The sequence below is a fragment of the Sturnus vulgaris genome, chromosome 10, assembly GCF_052056855.1.
Source record: "Sturnus vulgaris isolate bStuVul1 chromosome 10, bStuVul1.hap1, whole genome shotgun sequence".
Lineage (NCBI taxonomy): Eukaryota > Metazoa > Chordata > Aves > Passeriformes > Sturnidae > Sturnus > Sturnus vulgaris.
In genome coordinates, this window is record NC_142252.1 from 5068748 (window position 1) to 5089751 (window position 21004).

At 48.6% G+C, this 21004-nt stretch overlaps 1 protein-coding gene across 2 annotated transcripts; it reads left to right on the forward strand.

Moving 5' to 3' along the window:
• Nucleotides 1–1629: 1629 nt before the first annotated feature.
• On the forward strand, nucleotides 1630–16877 carry CLDN18 (claudin 18). Of its 2 annotated transcripts, none has more exons than XM_014870504.2 (5): nucleotides 1630–1849; nucleotides 13672–13836; nucleotides 15319–15430; nucleotides 15774–15884; nucleotides 16700–16877. In XM_014870504.2, exons 1-5 carry the CDS (start codon nucleotides 1630–1632, stop codon nucleotides 16875–16877), a joined length of 786 nt encoding a protein of 261 aa, XP_014725990.2. The 2 variants fall into 2 exon arrangements, with proteins under 2 accessions (XP_014725990.2, XP_014725989.2); XM_014870503.2 differs by lacking the exon at nucleotides 1630–1849 and adding an exon at nucleotides 9568–9787.
• Nucleotides 16878–21004: the final 4127 nt, after the last annotated feature.

The following is a 21004-nucleotide window of genomic DNA, read 5'->3' on the forward strand; positions in this document are numbered from 1 at the left end:
GACTCTTTGGAGTTGTCTTTTCCCTGGCTGGTGTTAAATCTTGGGCATTAATTTAATGAATGATGTGTAACACACATCGGTATTAGGCACAACATTTTTGGAATTGATCATTGGGGCTCTGGAATCTTAAGTGAGAGTGACATCCCCCCCAGAGCTTCATGAGCAGAGCTGCTCTGCTTTGGACATGGGAACAGATGGGATGACTTCCCAGAGTTCCTTGCTTGGTTCTCTCAAAAAAAAATGCAGGACCAAAATAAACACTGGGAGATTTTGCTCCTACAACAGGTTGGATCTTCCTCAGAAGCAGCTTTTCAGGGAAATCCTCAAGGCATCTCTCTGGGAGAGACTGCAAGGCAGTCAAGGTAAAGCTTGAGCAAAGGTAAATTCAGCCAGGTGACAGAGGTCCACTCCTTCATGCTTCCTCCCCACCTTCCACCTCCATGACTCAAATGTCACCCTACTGAGCTCCACTTCTCCCAAAGGTCCCTGATCCCTCCATGCTCTGTGTGTCTGACACTGCTGAAACAGGGCTCCTCATCTCCTCTTCTCCTGCACATTCTCTTCTCCTCTCCAGCCACTAACAGGTTGGTAATTGTGGAAAACTGGGCTAGGAAGAAAGTGGTGAGGGGTGGAGCAGAATGGGCAAACAAAGGCATTACCCCACAAAGACATTCTCTGCAATAAGGCCGGGTCTCTCAGGATGCTCTGGTCTTTCAGCAGGTCTGCCCTGCCATCTTCCTTTGTCCAGGGAAACAAGTCCAAATTCCTATTTGGATGAGGGGTAAAAACAATAATAAATGAGGATATGCAGTTTTGTTTGTTTTCCCCTTGGTTCTCCCACAACAAACTGCAGGTTCACACTTCCACTCTTCAGCAAGTGCTGCCTTGCCCGTGGGCTCCCAGCCCAACCTTCCTGAGCTCTGCCCAAACACCCATTGCTACAAGACTCCCTTTTTTATACATTAACCTTGGCTTAAATGTGTTGGTTGAGCCAGATGGAGCCATGCTAATAAACCATGGAATCATTTAGGCTGGAAATGCCCTCTAAGATCATCGAGTTCCCTCAGTACTCCCAGGTCAGTCTTGTCCACAAGCGCCACATTCACACATCTGTGAAATCCTACAGGGATGGGGACTCCACACTTCCCTGGTGCTCCAACACTTGAACACCCATGCCATGAAGGAATTTTTCCCAATATCCAATCTGAGCCTCTCTACTTGGCTCAAAAGCATCATGCTTGCCAGGAAAGGATTAGGCTCTCCATAATTTTTACGTTCCATCTGATCTAAGCCCCTCTGTGCTCGGTGTCCCGAGGTGCCCCAGTGTTTCTGTGGGAGCTCTCCAGAGGGACCTGCTGGTCCTGTGCAGGCTGCAGCCCTGCCTGGAGGGAGAAGGTAAACAGAGAGAGAAGGTGGAACAAATGGCTCTTGGTACCGAGCGAGGAAATTATCTCACCGAAACAGATAAAGGCAGGGGGAGGTTTGCCTGGTGCACCCAGAGCTCTCCTGCCTGCTGGCCTGACGTAGGCAGTGCCTCCAGCTAAAAGTCCCTGCTGGCCTGGCTGCCTGCCCCAGACCCGGCTTGTGGAGGCTTGTGCGCGCCCAGGACGCGGCTCCCGCGCCGGCACCATGTCGGTGACAATCTGCCAGTCCATGGGCTTCGTGGTGGCCGCCCTGGGCGTCGGGGGCATCATTGCCTCCACGTGCATGGACCAGTGGAGCACCCAGGACCTGTACAACAACCCTGTGACGGCTGTCTTCAACTACCAGGGCCTGTGGCGCACCTGTGTCCGGGAGAGCTCCGGCTTCACGGAATGCCGCGCCTACTTCACCATCCTGGGGCTGCCAGGTAGGGCCCGATGGTGCCAGGGGAGAGGTGGGAGGGCCAGACACAATCTCTACGTGAGCACTGCAGGATTTTCTGTGGGCAACCCAAATTTCAGCCAGAAAGGACCTCGGGTGCTCACCCCGAGGAAAACACCCTTGGGTGCACCTCGTTTGGAGAGCAGGTCCTTGGAGATACCTCAAGGCAAACCCCCTCCCATGGCCAAGCTGAAGGTCAGCAAAACTCATTACAGCTAATCATCTACAATTAATTATGCATCCTGAAGTGTTGCCCAGGCTGCTCCATGGGGAGATTCATGCCCCGTGCCATGGCTCAGATTCCTGCCCCAGCTGTGTGGCTCTGTGTGGCACCACAAGCCACTAATAGTCTTGTCACTGGAGAAGATCCTTTCCTAAGAGGATATGTCACAGTTCAGCTCACTGTATTTCTATTTGGGCTAACACCACCAGGCTGGATTTCTCCCTAATTCTCCTTTGGTTCCAGTTTTTTCTGCCACGGGAATCATTCCCGTCCCGGTTGTGCCCAGAGTATCTCGGGGTGCAAACAATTAGGTTACAACAGGATTATCTGGGGTTTCTTCTTGCCTTAATACAGTGAGAAAAAAGGCACTTAGGCTCTTATACCCATCTGGCCTCTGTGCTTTGATACAGCCAGAATGGAGGGAAGAAGCCAATTATATCAGGAAATCACTGCAGAACTTCTGCAAAATGGCATTTCCAAAACACACAGAAAGGGGCATTGTGCACAAAAATTGCTTCTCCCAAGAGAAGGCACAAATCAAACCAGTATAACCCAGTGTGGCTGTGGCCTCAGACACCAGCTGGAGAAGTGCTTCATTCCCTGAGCTGTGTTTTTCTCCTCTCTGGATCCTCATTCCCAGCTGATGTCTCTGGCATTGACTGTGGTGCAGCTTCCCCAGACAGGTGCCAGGGATGTCCCTGAGCATCTTCCTCCTTCTGGAGCTGTGGCTTGGAATGTCCCTGCTTGGACTCTCATGCACAGAGATGCATTTTCCTAGAAGGACATGAGCCTGATCCTGCCTGGGCATTCAGCTGAAGGATGACACCCAAAGAAGGGTGTTTGTGCAGGGCTGGTATTCACACCCTGCTCTCCCAGCCAGCAAAGCTGAGCAGCTTTTCCGAGGCAAAACTCAGGGAGAAAAGGGCAGGACAGGTTGGGAAATCTCACTGGGTTAATGGTTGGACTTGGTCTTAGAGGTCTTTGCCAACCTTAATGATTTTAGAAATATTAAATTTATCATGCGAGGAGTAAATTGAGGTGTAAAAACCAAACCCTCCCCACAAGACACTGCAGTTCTTCCAGTTCTTGTAGTTCTTCCTCAATTCTTCTGCTCAAAAATCTCAAAATGACAAAAACTGTAACTCTACCATAGAAACAATTAGCCTTTTCCAGTGTTTAGCTCTGAGAACTATAATCTTTGAAGAAATCAGAGTACTTGGGATTTGGGGGTTTTCATTCTTTCAAAACACCTTTGTCGCTGAGCTGAGTCCTACAGCAGAAAGAAAACTAGGGGAGTTTCTTTTGCAATTCCAAAACATCCAGACTGGTGTCTGGTGTCTTGGTATTAATATTCTGAAATGGGAATGCTGAGGGGACGGATTTCCTGCATTAGCAGGATTTTCCTGCACTTAGAGGAACTGCTAGAGATCAGCTCTGGGGTGGAATAAGATGGTCCCTCCCAACCCAGACCATCCTGGGGTTCTGTGTTTCCATGATTCCTCAGCTCCATCCCACAAGCTCTGTGGATCCCTCCCAGCCACGGATAGAAATAAAAAATAGAAAATAAAAAATAGAAATCCTATCCTAAGCATTGGGGTTTCTGATGAAGCCCTCAGAGGGGAATTCCCACTTGCGTTTGCCAGGTTTACTGCAGTCACCTACAAAAGTGATACAAAAGAGCCCATGGAATAAAGGACAACCATAAAATAAAGGTGGTAAATGCCTGAGCCCTCCAAAATTGCTGTCCTCACTCTCAGTAGTGTGGGCTCAGTGTGAAGGAATAGGAATATTTATGTGCTTTGTCCCAAATGATCCTTTTCGTGACCAGGGCTATCAGCACTGCCCTACAAAACGAGGTGGAATTTTTCCTTTTCTTTTTAATGAACTGGGCTTGTTCTTCTGCAGTCACCCCCTCCCTGCTCCCGTTTTTCATCCTGTTATGGATTGTCTGACACTTCCAGTCTCCGGAGAAGCTGGAGCAAAGCCTCACGTCCCACTGCTGTGTTTTATGGATTGGCTCTGTCTCCCGAACCCAGCTGCTCCTATGGGCATTTCTTCCCACCCACCACCAGCAAAGGTGGTCCCCCAATCAGAGGGGGGTGGAATGATGCTGAAAATCCTGTTATTAACTTGTTCAGATACTATTTAAGTGCATCATCCCCATGTTTATTTTAAGCGTGCTGCATCTTGATCTCCATGAAACCCCCCTCACAAACTACCCCAGAGTTAATGGTTTGTCAGCATTTCCATTATCAACCCCTATTTATTATCCTGACAATGGCAATTTATATTGGGAACAATAGTGCCAGAGTGAATAAAAATAATAGGACTCTGGCAAAGCAGCGAGGTGACCCGAGCACATTGAGGAAGTTTTGGGTTCCAAGGTTTTTTTTCACCTCAATCCCTCGTTCCCACAGCAAAGATTAAACTTGTCTTGCCCATCATCTATCTTCAATTTAGTTGGGAATTTTAATTTCAAATAGATTGGGGAAAAATCAAGATAATAGATAGCAATGAGAAATTACCCAGGCAGTTTATGGCTCTGGCTGCTCAGCTATAAACAGTTTCTCTCTGGTGAAATGTGGCACTGGAGGACTGGATGTATTTGTTCTGATTTTGCTTTCTCCTGTTGTTTTTTGCTCCTTGCTTTGGTGTGAGATGGTCTGGAGGACATAGCTGGAAACACAAATAAGGGATAAATAACAAAATCTGAGCTGGGCAAGGCTGCTGGTTTCACCTTGTGTAGAGATCATGAGGTGATTTCTGCTCAAAGCAGAATTTTGCAGTTTCTCCCAGCTTTGCTAAACTGCAGTTGCATGGATGGTGATTTCCCTGTTTCTGTGTCAGTGTCTTTTTTCCACACCTGTTCAGGGAGCCTTCTCCAACAGGTTTTCCAAGGACATTTCTCCCTCAGGTCCAAAGCTCTTTTTACCCCTTCAGAAGGGCTGAGATATCTCTTTTGGACCAAAGGGCCCTTGGCTCGAAATGAGAGAATATTCTTGCTTTTCCAATGGCAAACTTCGACAGTCTGAAAGCAACTTGTTCAACTTCTCCAACTGAAAAAATGTCCAGGTTCTTAGAGTGCTCGTGGGGAAAAGAGCTCATGGGAATGCAACCATGACTGCCTAGATTTTCCATAAATTTCAGTTTAGCTGGTGCAGGGTAGCAGCAGTGCATAGATGTTTCCCTAGGAATCATCAGTATTGGGTTCTCCAGATTTTTCCCTTCTATATTGATGCTCTGACAAAGCTTTCTGTCATTTCATAGAACCCACAAGCATTTTGTGGCATAACCATAGCAAATAACCTGATTTTGGAGTCAGAGCAGCCACTGGCCAAGGTGACAGTGTCTCTGCTCCCTGGAACTGTTCCATGCCCAAAATTTGTGAGGATGGGAAGTGCTAATTGTCATGTCATGATTCTCCACCAGTGATGGCCATGGAAAAATCTCTTTCAAGGTCTGTTTGCTGTTTGAAATTCTTTTAGCCAGCCAGGTCAGCTCTGTATTTTGAAACATCTGCAGGAAACTGCTGTAACCTGCTTAAAATCTTTTGAGATCAAATTTTGGGTGCAGAAGGATTTAGGTGGCCCAGGTATGCTGGAGACTATGCTACCGGGACATGTGTGAGGTTCTGATGGGTTTGCACTCACAGGTGGAGCTGAGGGAGGTGTGGGGATGGGGATAGGGCCAATGGAGAACTTCAGAGAGGTCTCAGGAACCCCAGTGACACTCAGGGTGGGAGGAGGTGGGAGCTGGGTGCGTGTTTCACATTTATTGTTTTGTGCCTTTACACCATGAAAGGATGAGAGACAAGGAAAAAATATCCTAAAGGATGTGAGATGAGGGCCAGAAGAGGAAGGAGCAAGGCTGTGGAGATTTGGGGCTGGGCTACAACTCATAGATGTGTAGGCAAATTCAGCCTCATGCTCCCCAGCTCTGCTCTCAGAGCAGCCTCTGGACCACCCCAGTGGTGTGGATCTGAGCTGGGACAGGATCCTTCCATGACCCACTTCCCTCACTGAATCCAGAAAGGCCATTCAGCCCTTCCCATTGTGGACCACACACTCACAGACCCTGAGGGGGTCCCAACCGTGGAGGGGCAGGAAGAGAAGGGTGGGTTTGCTTAGTCTGGGCCCGAGCAGGCTGGGCTGGTGTGAGCAGCTGGCAGGGTGTGAGCTGTGTTTGCAAATTTGAGAGCAAACATGAGCTGGAGGTGATTTTTGTGGGAGAGGCAGTGATAACATTCAGGAGCTGCCTGGGCCCAGGGACCAGTTTTGAGATAACACAGAGTGAACGCCTGGAGAGATAAAGCAACTATGAGCTGGAATAAAGGGGCACAGGGGAGTGGTCACAAAGTCCCCCTCTTTTCCTCATTTGGGTAAACCACCAGAGTTGTCCCAATGCTCAGTGGGAGCCCTGTTCTCTGCTCCTTGGTCAGGTGCAGCCTCGCCCTTCCCCTTCCTCAGGCACAGCTCAGCATTTCCACGTGGATTGGGAAACCCTCTGGCCAAGCATTCAGCCACTGGAGACAATCCACAGATTGCTTGGAGAGAGATTCCCATCCTTCAACCAGTCCTGGCTGTGGTTGTCTCCATGGGGTGGCTGGAGATGAGCATCAGGGTTGTGGTGAAGATGCTCAGGTTTGTTCCTCACCCAACCCCTTCTTGGGTTGTGCTCTGAGCCAACAGTTCAGATGAAACTCCCTGGGGATCTTCTGTTATCTGGGAAAATGGGATGAATGCATTTTTCCCTATCATGGGCAGCTCAGAAACAGACATTAAAAATAAGCTTAAAATCCGAGTATTTGAGAAAGGCAAAGGAAATGTGCTGGGGAAGGGTTGGGAAGGAAACAAGTTTGGATTTTGTCTCCAGAACTCTGCTTCAAGCATCCACTGAGGGAGGTGTGGGAGCTTTGAATGCCCACTCTTTCCAAGTATGGCTCTAGTCAGAGCAGGAGAAATGGCAGCAGGATGGCTGGAGGACACTTCAGCCAATACTTTTAGGGATGAGCAAACAGAAGCCCCTCAAACCACAATAATCCTTCAAAGATGCCAGCATGTGGAGTGCTGAGCATGGCTGGGTGTTTAACTCTCAGCTGAGGACTGCAGCATGACCAGCAGCAGCAGAATTCCTTCCTCAGCTCCATTTTTGGGCACAGCACACGAGGCTTCAGTGGGGAACATCCAACCTTGTGTTGGTTTCTCTTCTTTAGAGACGTGGTTCCATCTGGTCCTGCAATTCAAAGCCAGACTGGTTCTCCTGGACTTTCCTGCACACCTGGAGATTCTGATGATGTTTTTAATTGCTCCACCACTGCTCTGGGGTTTTGATATCCCTGAGTAAGAGCATCTCCATCCACGAGAGAAAATTCCATTCCCAAGGAAAGGCTACTGAGGTGACAGACTGGACATGGGCACATCCAGGGATGGCCCTCTTTCCAATAGGTGTCTTGGGGGGGATCAGCAGAGCTTGGGATGTGAAATGCTGGAGAAGGAGAAGAAAAGGTCCCTGTTGGTTTGAGAGCAGCTCCTGCTGCACATGGCCAGAAGCAGCAGCCAGGTTGGAGGAAGGAGTGGTGTGTCCCCTCCCACCAAAGTAAATGTGGATATAGGGATGGAAGGGCCACCAACCCCTGGTATTCCTGCAACCACCCATATGTTCCAAAAGAGAAGAAAAAAACCTCTCATTTAAAAGGTGAGGAAAAAAAATCTGAAAAAATATGTTCACCCCTTTAATTCTTCCCCTTCCCTTTTCCTCCCCAGGGTTTTTTTTTAGCTTTGACCAGTCTGTGGGTTCATTTCTCTGTGCACTGTTGCACACACTTGGGAATAGGGGTTAAGTTTCAAAAGAATATTGCTCCCTCTGACATGTTCTGATGAGGTTCAGCCCAGAAAAAGGGATGTGGGTCCTACCACTGGATGGCCAGAAACAAGAAGGCAGGTGCTGGGGTGTGGGAAGGAGAGGAGTCATCCTGGAGAGCTGCTGAGGAGCACCAGGGCTTGGATGAGACCAGATTTTCTAGACTGGGACACAGTTCTGGCCGTGGAACCACAAAGGATGGCATGGAGGACTGACCACCTATTAGCAATTTTTGTCCTTCTATCTGCCAGGTCCTTCTCATCCCTTAGATGTTGTCTCAGCTTCTAAGTCTTCTCCAGCCCTGATCTATTAAAAATCATTATCCAAAATCAGGAATTTTGGTTAGCATTCCTTGTCCTTCACAGAGGATGAGTAGCTCTTTACCACCACTGTTTCTTCAGGGTTCCTTTCTATGGTTTTCATTCACTTTATTATTTTTGCTGACAACTTTAGGTAGGTCAGAACTGCCCCTTCCTGTGATATAAACTTGCCAAAGTGAATGAAAATGATGGCATTTGAATAAAGCTGGTGGAAGCAAAGATATCTTGTGCCTGACCTGAGAGGACTGTGATTGCCAGGAGACAAATTGGAATTGTGCTCTGACTGCCCCAGCAGAGCCCCACAAGCTGAGGGATGTCCTGGAGGGTTGTTGTCCAGAAGGAAGGAGCAATATCCAGGATGTAATAACCCCATTGTAGCTCCTCCATGGTCCTCATGGAGGGGGATACTGGATAAGAATAGATGAGTGTAAAGCCTGGAAGGTCCTTGTACCTCACTGACTCCATTGGCAGAGTGGCACAGTGGATTTATACTGCTCCCACGAGCCCAATACCACTGTGATAATACATTTCCCACTTTTTACATCCCCCACGCCTTTCCCAGGACCATCCCTCCAGTCAATACAGACAAGCATCCCCTCAGAAAGGCCATTTCCCAGGGGTCCCTGTGCTCTCCTCCCTCCCACGTGGGTTTCAGTGTGTCCTCGTGGTGGCACTGGGGATGTGGGCAGGTGGAGAACAGAGTTGGAGGAGCTTTGCTGGAACAGTTTGGGGCTCTTGGCTTGTGCCATGGTCAGCATCCAATGGAAGCTCAGTGAGGGCACTGCAAGGAGCAGCCACATCCCTGGGCTGGGCTGGTGGCCCCACATCCTCTGACAGAGCCCTGTCATTGTGCCTCTTGTGTGGACACCTCCACGGGGGACAGATTGTCTGGTGGCATCAGCAGAGGGATGGGGCGGTGGTGACCAGGGCCAGGTGCTGAATTCCCCTGGGGACACGGTGCCAAGCAGGCAGGAGAGGCCCAATGGGCATCAAAGCATTCCAGGGGGCTGGCCAAGCCCCAAGTGGGTTGCCCAACACTCGGCAGAGCGTGGCTGCTTAAAAGAAGGACAAGCACTTCTAGAGGACAAAAGCTCCTATCTGCCGCCCCGGCGGCACAAACCTCCCCGGCAGCGAGAGTGAAACTGGACTATCTTGCAAAAACACTTTGAGCAAACAGCTCTGAATGGAAAGCATCTGATAAGAGCAGCTGCAGTGCTGGTGGCTCTGGCAGGAGGACTCGGGTGCCCCATTAGCACCGCGGCTCCCTCGGGGCTGGGCCACCTCCGCTCTCCCGGGCACAGCATGTCCACCACCCTCTGCCAGGTGATGGGGTTCCTCGTGTCATCGCTGGGCGTCGGGGGGAGCATCATGGCCACGGCCATGGACACGTGGAGCACGCAGGACCTGTATGACAACCCGGTCACGGCCGTCTTCCAGTACCAGGGGCTGTGGAGGAGCTGCGTGCGGCAGAGCTCCGGCTTCACCGAGTGTCGGCCCTATTTCACTATCCTTGGGCTGCCAGGTAGGGGCAAAAACACTCCAGGTGTCACCCAGGGGCCCTGCACGGTTTTCATCTGAAAGGACGAGCAGGTATCTTAGAGCACTTTGTGAGGAATAACATTTTCAGTGTTATGAGGGGTGTATTTGTTGCCAAAATAACTTTTGTGCTGGGGGTTATCGGTGGGGCTTGCAACCTGGTGCATGTGTGGGGGATCTCTGGGTGAGCATCATGGGCTCAGCAGCACTGCTGGCATAAATCAGCACAGCTCCACTGAGGTGAGGAGAGCGAGGATGTTTAACCTCCCAGGTATTGACCTTGGAATGGAAACACAAGGAAAAGGGCTCCATGCAGTTGTGTAGTGTTCTAGGATAATGGAAATAATTGAAATGTACTGTTTTTCCGAAGACAGAACTGGAATGGGAGAAGTCTGCCAGTGGGTAGGAAGGGCATGAAGGGGAAAGGTGTGTTCAGTCACTCCCCATCACCTGGGCAGTGCTAGTGCCTAGAGAAGCAGAGTGCAGAGACGTATTGCTGTCCTGTTTGCTTGCTAATATTCCCAAAAGAGCTGTTCTTCCCACCCCACTGCATGTGAGGGTATTCCAGCACTGCCAGTCCAGCAGTAAATTTGGCCCTGGGAGTGTTTCTCACTCCTGGGGCATGATCACAAAAAAAGTCCAAGCATGCACTGCTGTGCACAGGCTTTTTGCAACTCTTGATCCAAGTGTGATGTGGGTTCCAGCCCTGTATCCTCAGGGATGCCCTCAAGTTTTGCTGAGGACCTGTGACTCTGAGGGGTGCCATGGAATAAATGTGTCTCTGTGTACCCAGCTTCAGGATTGCCAGGTGAATTCTTTCCCATTTGGAAGAGCAAACCCGATATTTAGAGTCACCTCTCCCATGGGATTATTTATTTTGAAGACTAAAAATTAGATTTATCCAACTATCTCTACAAAATATTGACCACTATATCTCTTCATAATGCTGTGGTCAGATGATTGTGTTTTAAATGAGCCATAAGGAAATGGGACCCATCATTTTGATGTCAATTTATCCCAATCAAGATTTTTTTCAGTTATTTTTAAGTAATATGGCAATGAAGAAATGTGCAAAGCACTCAGAGACAATTTCTGTTGCTAGACATATCTTGTCAGAGTTATCTTTATGAATCTGTTTAATTGATTAATTCCATTAAACATATAGAAAAAAATATCCCTGCTGGAATTTGCTTAACTTAAACTCCTGCTAGAATTCACTTAATTTCCCTAAAATTTCTATATCCCATCAATCATTGCTGATTATAAAGTCAGATTCCACCTTTTTATTATGTATTAGCAACAGAAATGCAGGAGATGGTCATGTAAATGACTTTAAGTTGTTTTACCTCTCTCACTTCTTACCACTCTCACGGGGGAGGAAGACGACTCTCCAGTTTCCCTTAGCTCTGGAAAACAGGGATGCAGGCTGTGGTTCCTCATCATTGGCATTTATTTTGGTGGAGAAACAATTTCTGTTGGTGCTTTTGCTATTCCCTTGTTTTGGAGCACCAGCCCTTGTATGGAAGCCAAGTTTATCCTCCCTCATTGAGAGCTGTGTGCGAAAGAAAGGTTTGTAACTCCAGGGCTGTTTGCTTCCTACTGCTCCTGATACCACTTTTCCTTAGTCTCCCACTTTGTTTGTCTAAGCCCTTCCACTCCTTTCTCCAAGCAGAGGTCATTCACCTTTGGAAAAGCAGCTCTTTGCAGAGGACTTTCAATGGATGCCAAAACTCCCTTGAAACTGCAGTGCTGCCTTTCCAAACAGCTCCCACTTCAAGTCCCATGAGCCAAGTGGAGAGGTCTTCGTGCCACAGCAGGCCTGGGAGAATTTCCTTGTCCTTTCCATCTCTTAGTGGTGCATAACTCAGTCTCATGGAGGCAGGAATGGCTGCTGATGGTAATCTGGAATTTTTTCTGTCATGTCCCGCTGTGCTCCTTTCCCCCTCTTTCCAACAGCTCCTTTCAATGGAGATTCACAACAGTGCTCCAGCAAAAGTGGAGTGTTCTTGGCTTGGCCCTGCCTGTTGTGTCCTTCCATGGGCACCCAAGGCACTGGGAACACTTTCCCTGAGAACCAAACTCTCCTTGGTGGGATCTTTGTTTAGGGTCACTGCTTGACGGGTTGAAAACACCCCTGTGATGACACCCAGGAACCTGCAGGAAGCACCCAGGAATGAAGCACTGTCTTGGGGACAAGGAGCTTCCATCACCATCCATAGTCTTGGATTATCAGCCTCTCCTGCCTGCCCTGAAATAAAAGCATTTGCAGAGAAACTTTGGTGGTTGCAAAGACAAATGAAGATTGAAATTTCCTCCTCTTTCTGCTTCCCATCAGGTGCTGCGGAACGGCCTCTGCGGGCTGATAAGGCGTATCCGCCATTCCCTGCTGGATCATAACTAATGAGCTCCTACCTGGGGGCTGATGAATGGCAGATTGAAAACCCCCGGCTCGTTAGCACTCCTTATCAGCTGATAAGGGCAAATTGAGTCATAAGAGCAGAGCTGAGGCGGTGGGACTGCCGGATGGGATGGGAGAAGGTGCTGTATTCCCGGCCTGTGGAATGGCAGCCTGCCCGCTTCCGTGTGCGCCGCAGTGCCAGCGCGGTTCTGCTCCGCTTCCTGACACCCCACGGGCCAGGAGAGCCACCCAGGCACCCAGCACCCTCCTGGGAAGGGTTTACAAACCCTTCTCCCAACCCGTGCAAGGGCTCTGTGCTCCCCTGCACCCCTGGGCACCGCGGTCACCCAGCACAGGGGTGACAGAGAAGTCCCTGGGGCTGTGGAATGTGTTTTCCACCTGTGCCACTCCATCAGGAGCCCACTTTCTCTTCTCTGAAGAGGGGCAGTCATGCTTGGGGGGCACCAAAGCCAGACCCAGGGCTGTGGGAGCACGTGGCAGGGCAAGGAGAGGCTGCAGTGTCCCAGCCAAATCCCAACAGCCCTTGAAATACCTCCCTGCACCCCTCCAGGGCTCTGCCGCCTTCCTGTCTCTGCCAGGGGCTCGTGCACAAGTGGGGAGAAGGGTCTGGAGAAAGATGGGATAGGTGCCACCTTATTAGAGAATCACCTTGGTATTCAAGTGCTCTTTCCCCCACCACTCCTCCAGTTTTAAAGGTGCAAGTTTCCCCTTACTTTTCCTTCTACTTTTCTACTCCACCCAAGAGGAGTCTGAAAGGTTTTTGCCTCCTTCAGGCCTCAGCTCCCATGGGCTTGACCCACCAGCATTGCCAGCTCATGGCATGCTGCTGAACAAGTTCAGGATAGTGGTGTTTGGATGTTTCATTCATGAACATAGACAGATTTATCCAGGACTGATGTTCCAAATAACCCTGGGGAGGATATGGTGAGGTAGATGGTTGCCAGAGCTTTGATGCTCTCTCTTTCTCTCTGTGTAATGTTTGTGAGGGTGATTTTCCTCTTTTCCAAATGCTTTACTGGGAAGCAGGAACACACAGGACTGCATTTTGAGCCATGCAGTAGTTGGAAATATCCCAGATAGGTGGGTGGAGCTGTCTGCTTCCATTGCTGACTGGGGAGGAAAGAAGAGCCCCTTCTGAACCACTGTGGTTATAGAGCAATCCATGCTCATCCCAGCTCCTCACTAACTCTTCTCCATGACTTTCATGACTGCTGCTATTGAACATTTCTAAAATAATGCTGCCTAAACCATCAAACTCTTTGGGAAGTCAAGTCAAACAGCTGCACTTCCAGAGGTGCCCCAGGTAATGCAGAGTAGATCCAGTGCCCATTTCCCAAGGCTTTCTTCTTTAATATTTCTATTTTCAGACAGAGATAATCTTTGAAAATCCCCCAGACTCTGACAAATCCCATTTCAGCCACTCAGCGAGGCTCTTGCTGTTTGTTTGGCAGCGATGTTCCAGGCTGTGAGGGCCCTCATGATCGTGGGGATTGTCCTGGGAATCCTCGGCCTCTTCGTGTGCATTTTTGCCCTGAAGTGCATCCGGATTGGGAGCATGGAGGACACTGCCAAAGCCAACATGACCCTGACCTCTGGCATCATGTTCATCGTTGCTGGTAAGTGGCAACTCCTGTGTCTTTGCATTTCCCTGGAATTGAGGACTGGGCAAGTCTTGGTGCATTTCTGGAGTTACTGGCATTGTCCTCCAGCCTGAGATCAAGTGGTCTTTAATTAGGGAACAAAAAAATCTCTGGAAACCAGAAGTTTGTATGGACAAAATATGGAAGGCTGAAAAAAAGTCCCACAGATGGAAAAGGAAGTATATCTCTTGATTTGTTTTATATATGTTGTTGCCATGTTATATTATTATAGCCTTTATTTATTTAGAATGTTTTTTTCCAGTTTCAGGCTTTCTCCATAGTGATTTTAGGAAGATTCACAGGGTTGCTGTAGCCTGGTTTGTAGGTTTTAAATACCAGGCTACAAGGCAGCAGGAATGCCCAGCTCCCTCAAAACTGCAAATGCTTAATATATCACTTACAGGTTTTTCTATATTATTTTTGAGATAAGAAACAAATTAAATTCATATCCTAACAAAGGGAAGGAGAATGCCCCTATTTAAAACCCTTCAATTCCTGACACTTAACTTCTGTTGGGATATGAGACACTCAACACACCTTCAATAAGTACAAGCTGAAAAAAAGGAAACCACCTTCTGCCACACAACTTTGATTTTATATTTTACACCCATCATTTTAGAATCATGGAATGGGTTGGGTTGGAAGGATCTTAAAAATCATCCAGTTCCACTCCCTGCCTGGGCAGGGTCACCTTCCTCTAGACCAGGTTGCCTCAAGCCCCATCCAACCTGGCCTTGGACACTGTGGAAGGAAGAACAAAACAAAACTGCCATGTGAGGGTTTTTTGCCCAAAGTTCTGGACTTTAGCTCTTCTGGACACCCCAGCTCCTGTCTATCCTTGGTATTTAAGGTCCCTTCCAGCCTAAACCAGTCTGTGATTCCATGTTCAAGTGTTTTGTGAATTTCTCTGGTGAGGAATACCAAAGGATGGTATTGCTGCCAGGATTGTCAGGGATGGCCATCCCAGACATCCCCTGTTGGAAAAATGAAAGAAGTTCCCACCTCCTGAGGCTGGTCTTCCACATCTGGTGACAAACAGGCTGTGAACTGAATCCCCTCTTTCACAATACAGAGAGTGTGTTTTCCCATTAAAAAATTCTGTCAGGGAATTTTTGGTCCATGTTTTTCAGTGTGAAACAAATGTTTAAAATGAACTATTGGGTATTTTGTACAATGATCTCTGTGTTAAACTCATTTGTTTGACAAAACACACCAGGAGAAAGATTCCTCCTGGTCTGACTTCGGATAGTGTTGTGTGACATTGAATTCCTGATGGTTGATTTTTAAATGCAAGGCAAACCTGGAAGAAAAATGTAACATATTATGGGTTCCCCTTTGTGCTGAAGGCCACAGAGAAGTGTCTCACTCACCTTTCCAGAGGTGTGAGATGCTTCCCTGAGGCCCCAGGTGGCTTCTTGCACTGCTTGGCTCTCAGTCTGTCCTCCTGTCCCATCTCAGGCCTGTGTGCCATCACTGGAGTGTCCGTGTTTGCCAACATGCTGGTCACAAACTTCTGGATGTCCACCACCAACATGTACCAGGGAATGGGAATGCAGAACGTCCAGAACAGGTGGGTCTCAGCTGGCTCTGCATGCTCCATGGTGGGAATCTCCCTCAGGGCTGCTGCTGAAGGATTGCCAAGCTCTGGGAGTATGTTGGGATGGTTGCAGCACTTGGGAGATTATTCTTAGGAGATAGAGCCTCTTGTCCGGGCTGGAGACAAACAAAGGGGCTGGGATGTCTCTGTCCTTGCAGCTCGAGAGTGAGATAGGGATTCAGAGATTGGGGTTCAGATTTCAGGTGGGACTTGTGGGTACAGCTGTAGGGCCAGAGGGAGGATGGCAGTGCTCAGAGTGTCCCAGCAGCAGCAGACAGCACCTGCCACACCCTAACCAGCCACACCTGTTTTGCAGGTACACCTTTGGCTCAGCCCTCTTCGTTGGATGGGTAGCAGGGGGCCTGGCCCTGGTGGGAGGCATCATGATGTGCCTTGCTTGCAAAGGGCTCATCCCAGAAGAATCCCGGTAAGCTGAGCTGGGTGGACGTGGGAAGGTGTTGCAGGAAACCTGGGGTGTCCAGGTGTCCCACAGCCGACCCAGGATGTGTGGATGTGTAACCTTTCTGTCATGATGGTCCTCGTGATGATGGAAACAGAGTCCTTTAGTTGGAAAAGAGCTTTGAGATCAGAGTCCAGCCATTAATTCAGCACTGCCAAGGCCACCACTACCTGAAGTCCATGGTTAGTGAGTCCAAAGTGAGCATTTGCCCCCCCTGACCATGTGACTCACACACGAACAGAGGACATGAGAACCAACCTCAAAATGTGACATTTGCACTGTGCTGGTAGATTCAGACCCACAAATTGCAGGTTGCACAGCAGACCATTAGCAGGGATAGGTTGCATCAGCTGATCCATGATTTACATGGAATCATAGAATTCCAGAGCGGTTTGGGTTGGGAGGGACCTAAAGCTCATCCCATTCCATCCCTGCCATGAGCAGGGACACCTTCCATAGACCAGGTAACTCCAAGCCTTGCCCAAGCTGGCCTGCAGCACTTCCAGGGGTGCTGTAACATCACCAGGAATCTGTACTCCAACACAGCCGGTTATTGCAGCGGGTCCATCACTCCACAAATGATTTTTTTAAGGGAAAGAAAGTGTGTGTTTATGAAAGACCCTGAAAGGGACTTGCAGCTTTCCATGGATGGTGGGCTGAGCTCTCTGAGTGCCTCCAAGTGATGACACAGAGCTCCCTAAACCCACCACGAGCACGGGGTGCAATGTTGGGCAGTCACAGCCCCTCCAGAGGCTGATGCTCCTCTTGTGTCTCCTTTCCAGCTACAAAGCCGTGTCCTACAACGCCTCAGGCCGGAACATCTCCTACAGGACAGGGCCCTACAAGGCTGGCTCGGGCTATGAAGCTGACCCAAGGACCAGGAAGGGCATGGGATATGAAGAAGCTCCTCGAAGTGACGATGGGAGACGCCCGTACCCATCGAAACACGACTACGTCTAGCAGACTTTCTGTCCTTGAGTTGTGCTCTCAGATATTTTTAACTTCACAAGCAAAAAGTGCAGTAAACCAAGCAGTCTGTAAATAGGATTGTTTTTTCTAGCAGGTTTTCTCTACTCTGAGGTTGCATCTTTGTTGTGAACATCAGTTTTATTCGACTGCCCGTTAGTATTAACAGCACCAGGAGGTCTGTGACCAAAGTAACACCTTGTGGTGCTCTCAGAGTAGAACATTTTGCTCCTGTTTTCTGTATAAGCTGATATCCGGGAGCAGTGCCTTGTGCCCTTTCTTAATTGCTCAAATAGTGAAAATCCCCCTTTGATAATTGCTGTGTATTTGAAATAAATTCAGTTGTGTCCCCTTGGCTGTGCCCAAAGCAAACAGAGCCTGTGGTCAGGGCAGTTTCCTCCCTGGTGACTTCTCTACCCAGTCTCACCTTTGCTTTGCTGGCTGTACTCCAAAGCTGATCTGCTCTGATATTTAATCTGATTTCTGTTCCTGAGACGTTTGCTGGAGCCTGTGATAGCAAAGTGTATTTATTTCTTTGGATCTCTCCAGGGAGTGTGCATAATCCATTGTTATTCCTGCTCTAATAACTCCCAACCTCCGTGTGCCACCGGTGCTCCCGCAGATGTCATCTTTAATGGAGCCAGGAGAATTTCTCATTTAGAATTAATTAGAGGTACCTTTGGAGCAGGAATCCCAGGGAGCATTAGATGTGTAACTCCACACCGACATCAGGACTTCCCCGTGGTAATTCTCCTCCAGTGATGGGAAGATTAATCCACTCCATTGTGGAACATTCCCTCCTCCAGCCATTCCATCAGAGAGGGAGTTTAATTGAAGAGGGAAGAGGGAGATGTGTCAGAACTTCTGTGGGAAGAGAGAGCTGTAAACTCTTAGCGGGTCCTCCCACCTGGCTCCAGAGCACATCCTAAAAAAGATCTAGACAATGCCTATGAATAGAAAAAGGGATAAGTTAGAGAAAAAAAGGGGTCCAGACCCTCCAAAATAAATATTTTAACAGCATCTGCAGTGGGCTTGAGCACCACTCCTCAGGATTACAATTTCTCTGCAGGAATTCAGTTCAGGCAAAATTGTTTTGGTGAAATGCTGGTGTTCCCTGAGTGCTGGATATCTTGGAGAGATCAGAATCCACAGCTGAACCTTTCTGCAGAGTTGGACCTTTGGAAGGTCAAGTTGCCACCAGCTGAGCTGGCATCTCTGGTGGCTCCTGGGATCAGAGGGGGCAGGCTGTGCTCCCAGTGAGCACAAACTGCATCCCCCTCCTCCCCATCAGTGCTCCATAAAACCTCCATTTCCACAACCACCACATGGAGACAAATCCCCAGCACGGGTCCAGGGCATCCTGGGGAAGCTCAGAAGGAGGAGGAGGAGGAGGGAACACCTGGCAGGTGGTTGGAGGAAACAACCACCATGCAAAGGGGTGGGAAGAGCTTCCAGCCAACAGCAGCTCAGGCATCCCACCTGGGATAAATCCCTGTGGGATGTCAGTACTGACCCTTCCTTCTATTCAGGCAAAGGACTTGTTTTTAAAGGAGAAGAATTTATTTTGCAGACGTAGATCCTGTTCTATTCTAAAAATATTGCTACTCTTTTCTATGGTTTGTATCTATCAGTATAAACTTAGATTTTCTGCCTTGTTTTTTGCCTGCTGATTTTTTTTTTGCTTGTTTTGTTGGTTGTTGTTTTCTTTTTTTTTACATGAATATTAAAAAAAGAGAAAGTCTTAAAAACCAGAATGACAGTTTCAAGTTGTTCTCTTCTTGTCAAAATCATCATCTCCAACGTTCCTGCTCAGCCAAAGCCCCTCAGCTCATGTTCCACATGATCTTGGGAGGAGTATGGATGCAGATGGGTGATTGAGGGAAAAAAGATTTAGGTGTTTTATTTCCTTAGTAAGATACAATGAGCCACACGATGAGAGAAAATATTGGGGAGACCCCAAATCAGTGATGTGATGTAGTCAGAGATCCTTGGTGGGACTCTGAGCTTGCTGAGGAGTAGAGTGCAGCAAGTTTCAGGGTAGAGATTAAACACTTCTAAACACTTCATTGTTCTTAGGAGGGCAGAAAAATTGCGGGTATGTTCTCAGCCTCCACTGGAAAGGGGCTGAAAAGCCCAGGAATGTTTAATTTAGATAGGAAACACATAAGTGGCGCTGAGGGAAAGGTACACAGGGGAATGCAAACGGCAGGAAAACACCCAGAAAAATTCAAAATGCAGGTTTACAACTGAGTTAGAACTAAAAAAAAAATCCCGAGGAAACAGCTTTGAAAGTTACATTTTATTTTTCTGCTACACAAATGCTGTGACAGAGTCCCTGAGCCGGCTATCTCTCGGTCACACTTTGATGTATGCAGGCGTGTAGATGACAAGATTAGGGCAGGAGCCTTATGGGGAGCTGAGAGAGAGCTGTATCCGGGAATTCCTGCCTCGCTGCGCTCCTAATCTTCCAGCATCAGTTTTCATTTCCTCGCCTCGGCCGAAAACTCGCAGGATGAAATATTTTAATGCAGTGAACTCCACTGAAAAAAAAAAAAAATCCCATTCCAGAGCAGAGAATCATTTATTTATGAGCCTGGCTGTGGTGTAGCTACGCTTGGTGTCACAGCTGCTCCTGTGTTTGTGGCCCTAAGGGACCTTACCTCGTGCTTGGCACCTCGGAGGGGTGAACATCATTGTTGGGAATGACAGCACCGGGAGAATCCACAGCCACAGCCACGGAACTGCAGCTCCAGCTGCAGAGAGAGCTCAGGGATCGGAGCTGGAGCTGCTGGAGAGAGTCCAGAGCAGGCACCAGGATGAGCAGAGGATGGAGCAGCTCTGCTGGGAGGAAAGGCTGGGAGAGCTGGGATTGTTCAGCCTGGAGAAGCTTTGGGGTTTCCAACAGGAAACATGGAGAAAGGTTATTTATAATGGACTGGAGTGCCAGGACAAGGGGGAAACTGAAAGAGGGGAGATTTAGGTTGGATATACAGAAGAAATTCCCGGCTGTGAGGGAGGTGAGGCCCTGGCACAGGGTGCCCAGAGACGCTGTGGCTGCCCCTGGATCCCTGGAAGTGTCCAAGGCCAGGCTGGACAGGGCTTGGTGCACTCTGGGATAGTGGAAGGTGTCCCTGCCCATGGCAGGGGGTGGGACTGGACGAGCTTTAAGATCCCTTCCCACCCCAGCCATTCCATGATTCTGTGATTCCTTGTCTTGCACACAGACCCAAGTATCCCCTTTTCAGCTGAGCTGACGTGTCCTCTAAGCCCTGAAGCCAAAATTATTATTGGGAAATCTCTGGGTCTTTCCTGAGGCCAAAGTTCCCTTTCCCAAGCTTTCCTCTGCAGCCCAGCAGGCTAAAAAAAAAAATAAAAAATTGTGATACCCTAATTATTTTTGGACTTAGAGATCCAGAAGCACCCTGAGGATGACCTAATGTCTTGGTGACAGCTCATCATGTCCCAGTGCTGTTGTGTGAAGGACACAAAGCCCTGAGCCACATCCACAGCCCCCAGTGGGAAGGGAAGAGAAAGGAAAGGAAAAGGAAAGGAAAAGGAAAAGGAAAAGGAAAAGGAAAAGGAAAAGGAAAAGGAAAAGGAAAAGGAAAAGGAAAAGGAAAAGGAAAAGGAAAAGGAAAAGGAAAAGGAAAAGGAAAAGGAAAGGGAAAGGGAAAGGGAAAGGGAAAGGGAAAGGGAAAGGGAAAGGGAAAGGGAAAGGAAAAGGAAAAGGAAAAGGAAAAGGAAAAGGAAAAGGAAAAGGAAAAGGAAAAGGAAAAGGAAAAGGAAAAGGAAAAGGAAAAGGAAAAGGAAAAGGAAAAGGGAAAGGGAAAGGAAGGAAAGGAAAGGAAAGGAAAGGAAAGGAAAGGAAAGGAAAGGAAAGGAAAGGAAAGGAAAGGAAAGGAAAGGAAAGGAAAGGAAAGGAAAGGAAAGGAAAGGAAAGGAATGGAAAGGAAAGGCAAAGGAAACACTTGCCCAGGTGTTGCCTGGGGATCATCCTGGGGCCCCAAACACAACCTCTGTCCCCCACACCATGCATTGCAAGGAGACACTTGGCCCCCAAGGATGAGAATTTGGGCTCTGAGATCCATTGCATGGGGCTGGAGCTGCTGGAAGGAGCAGCA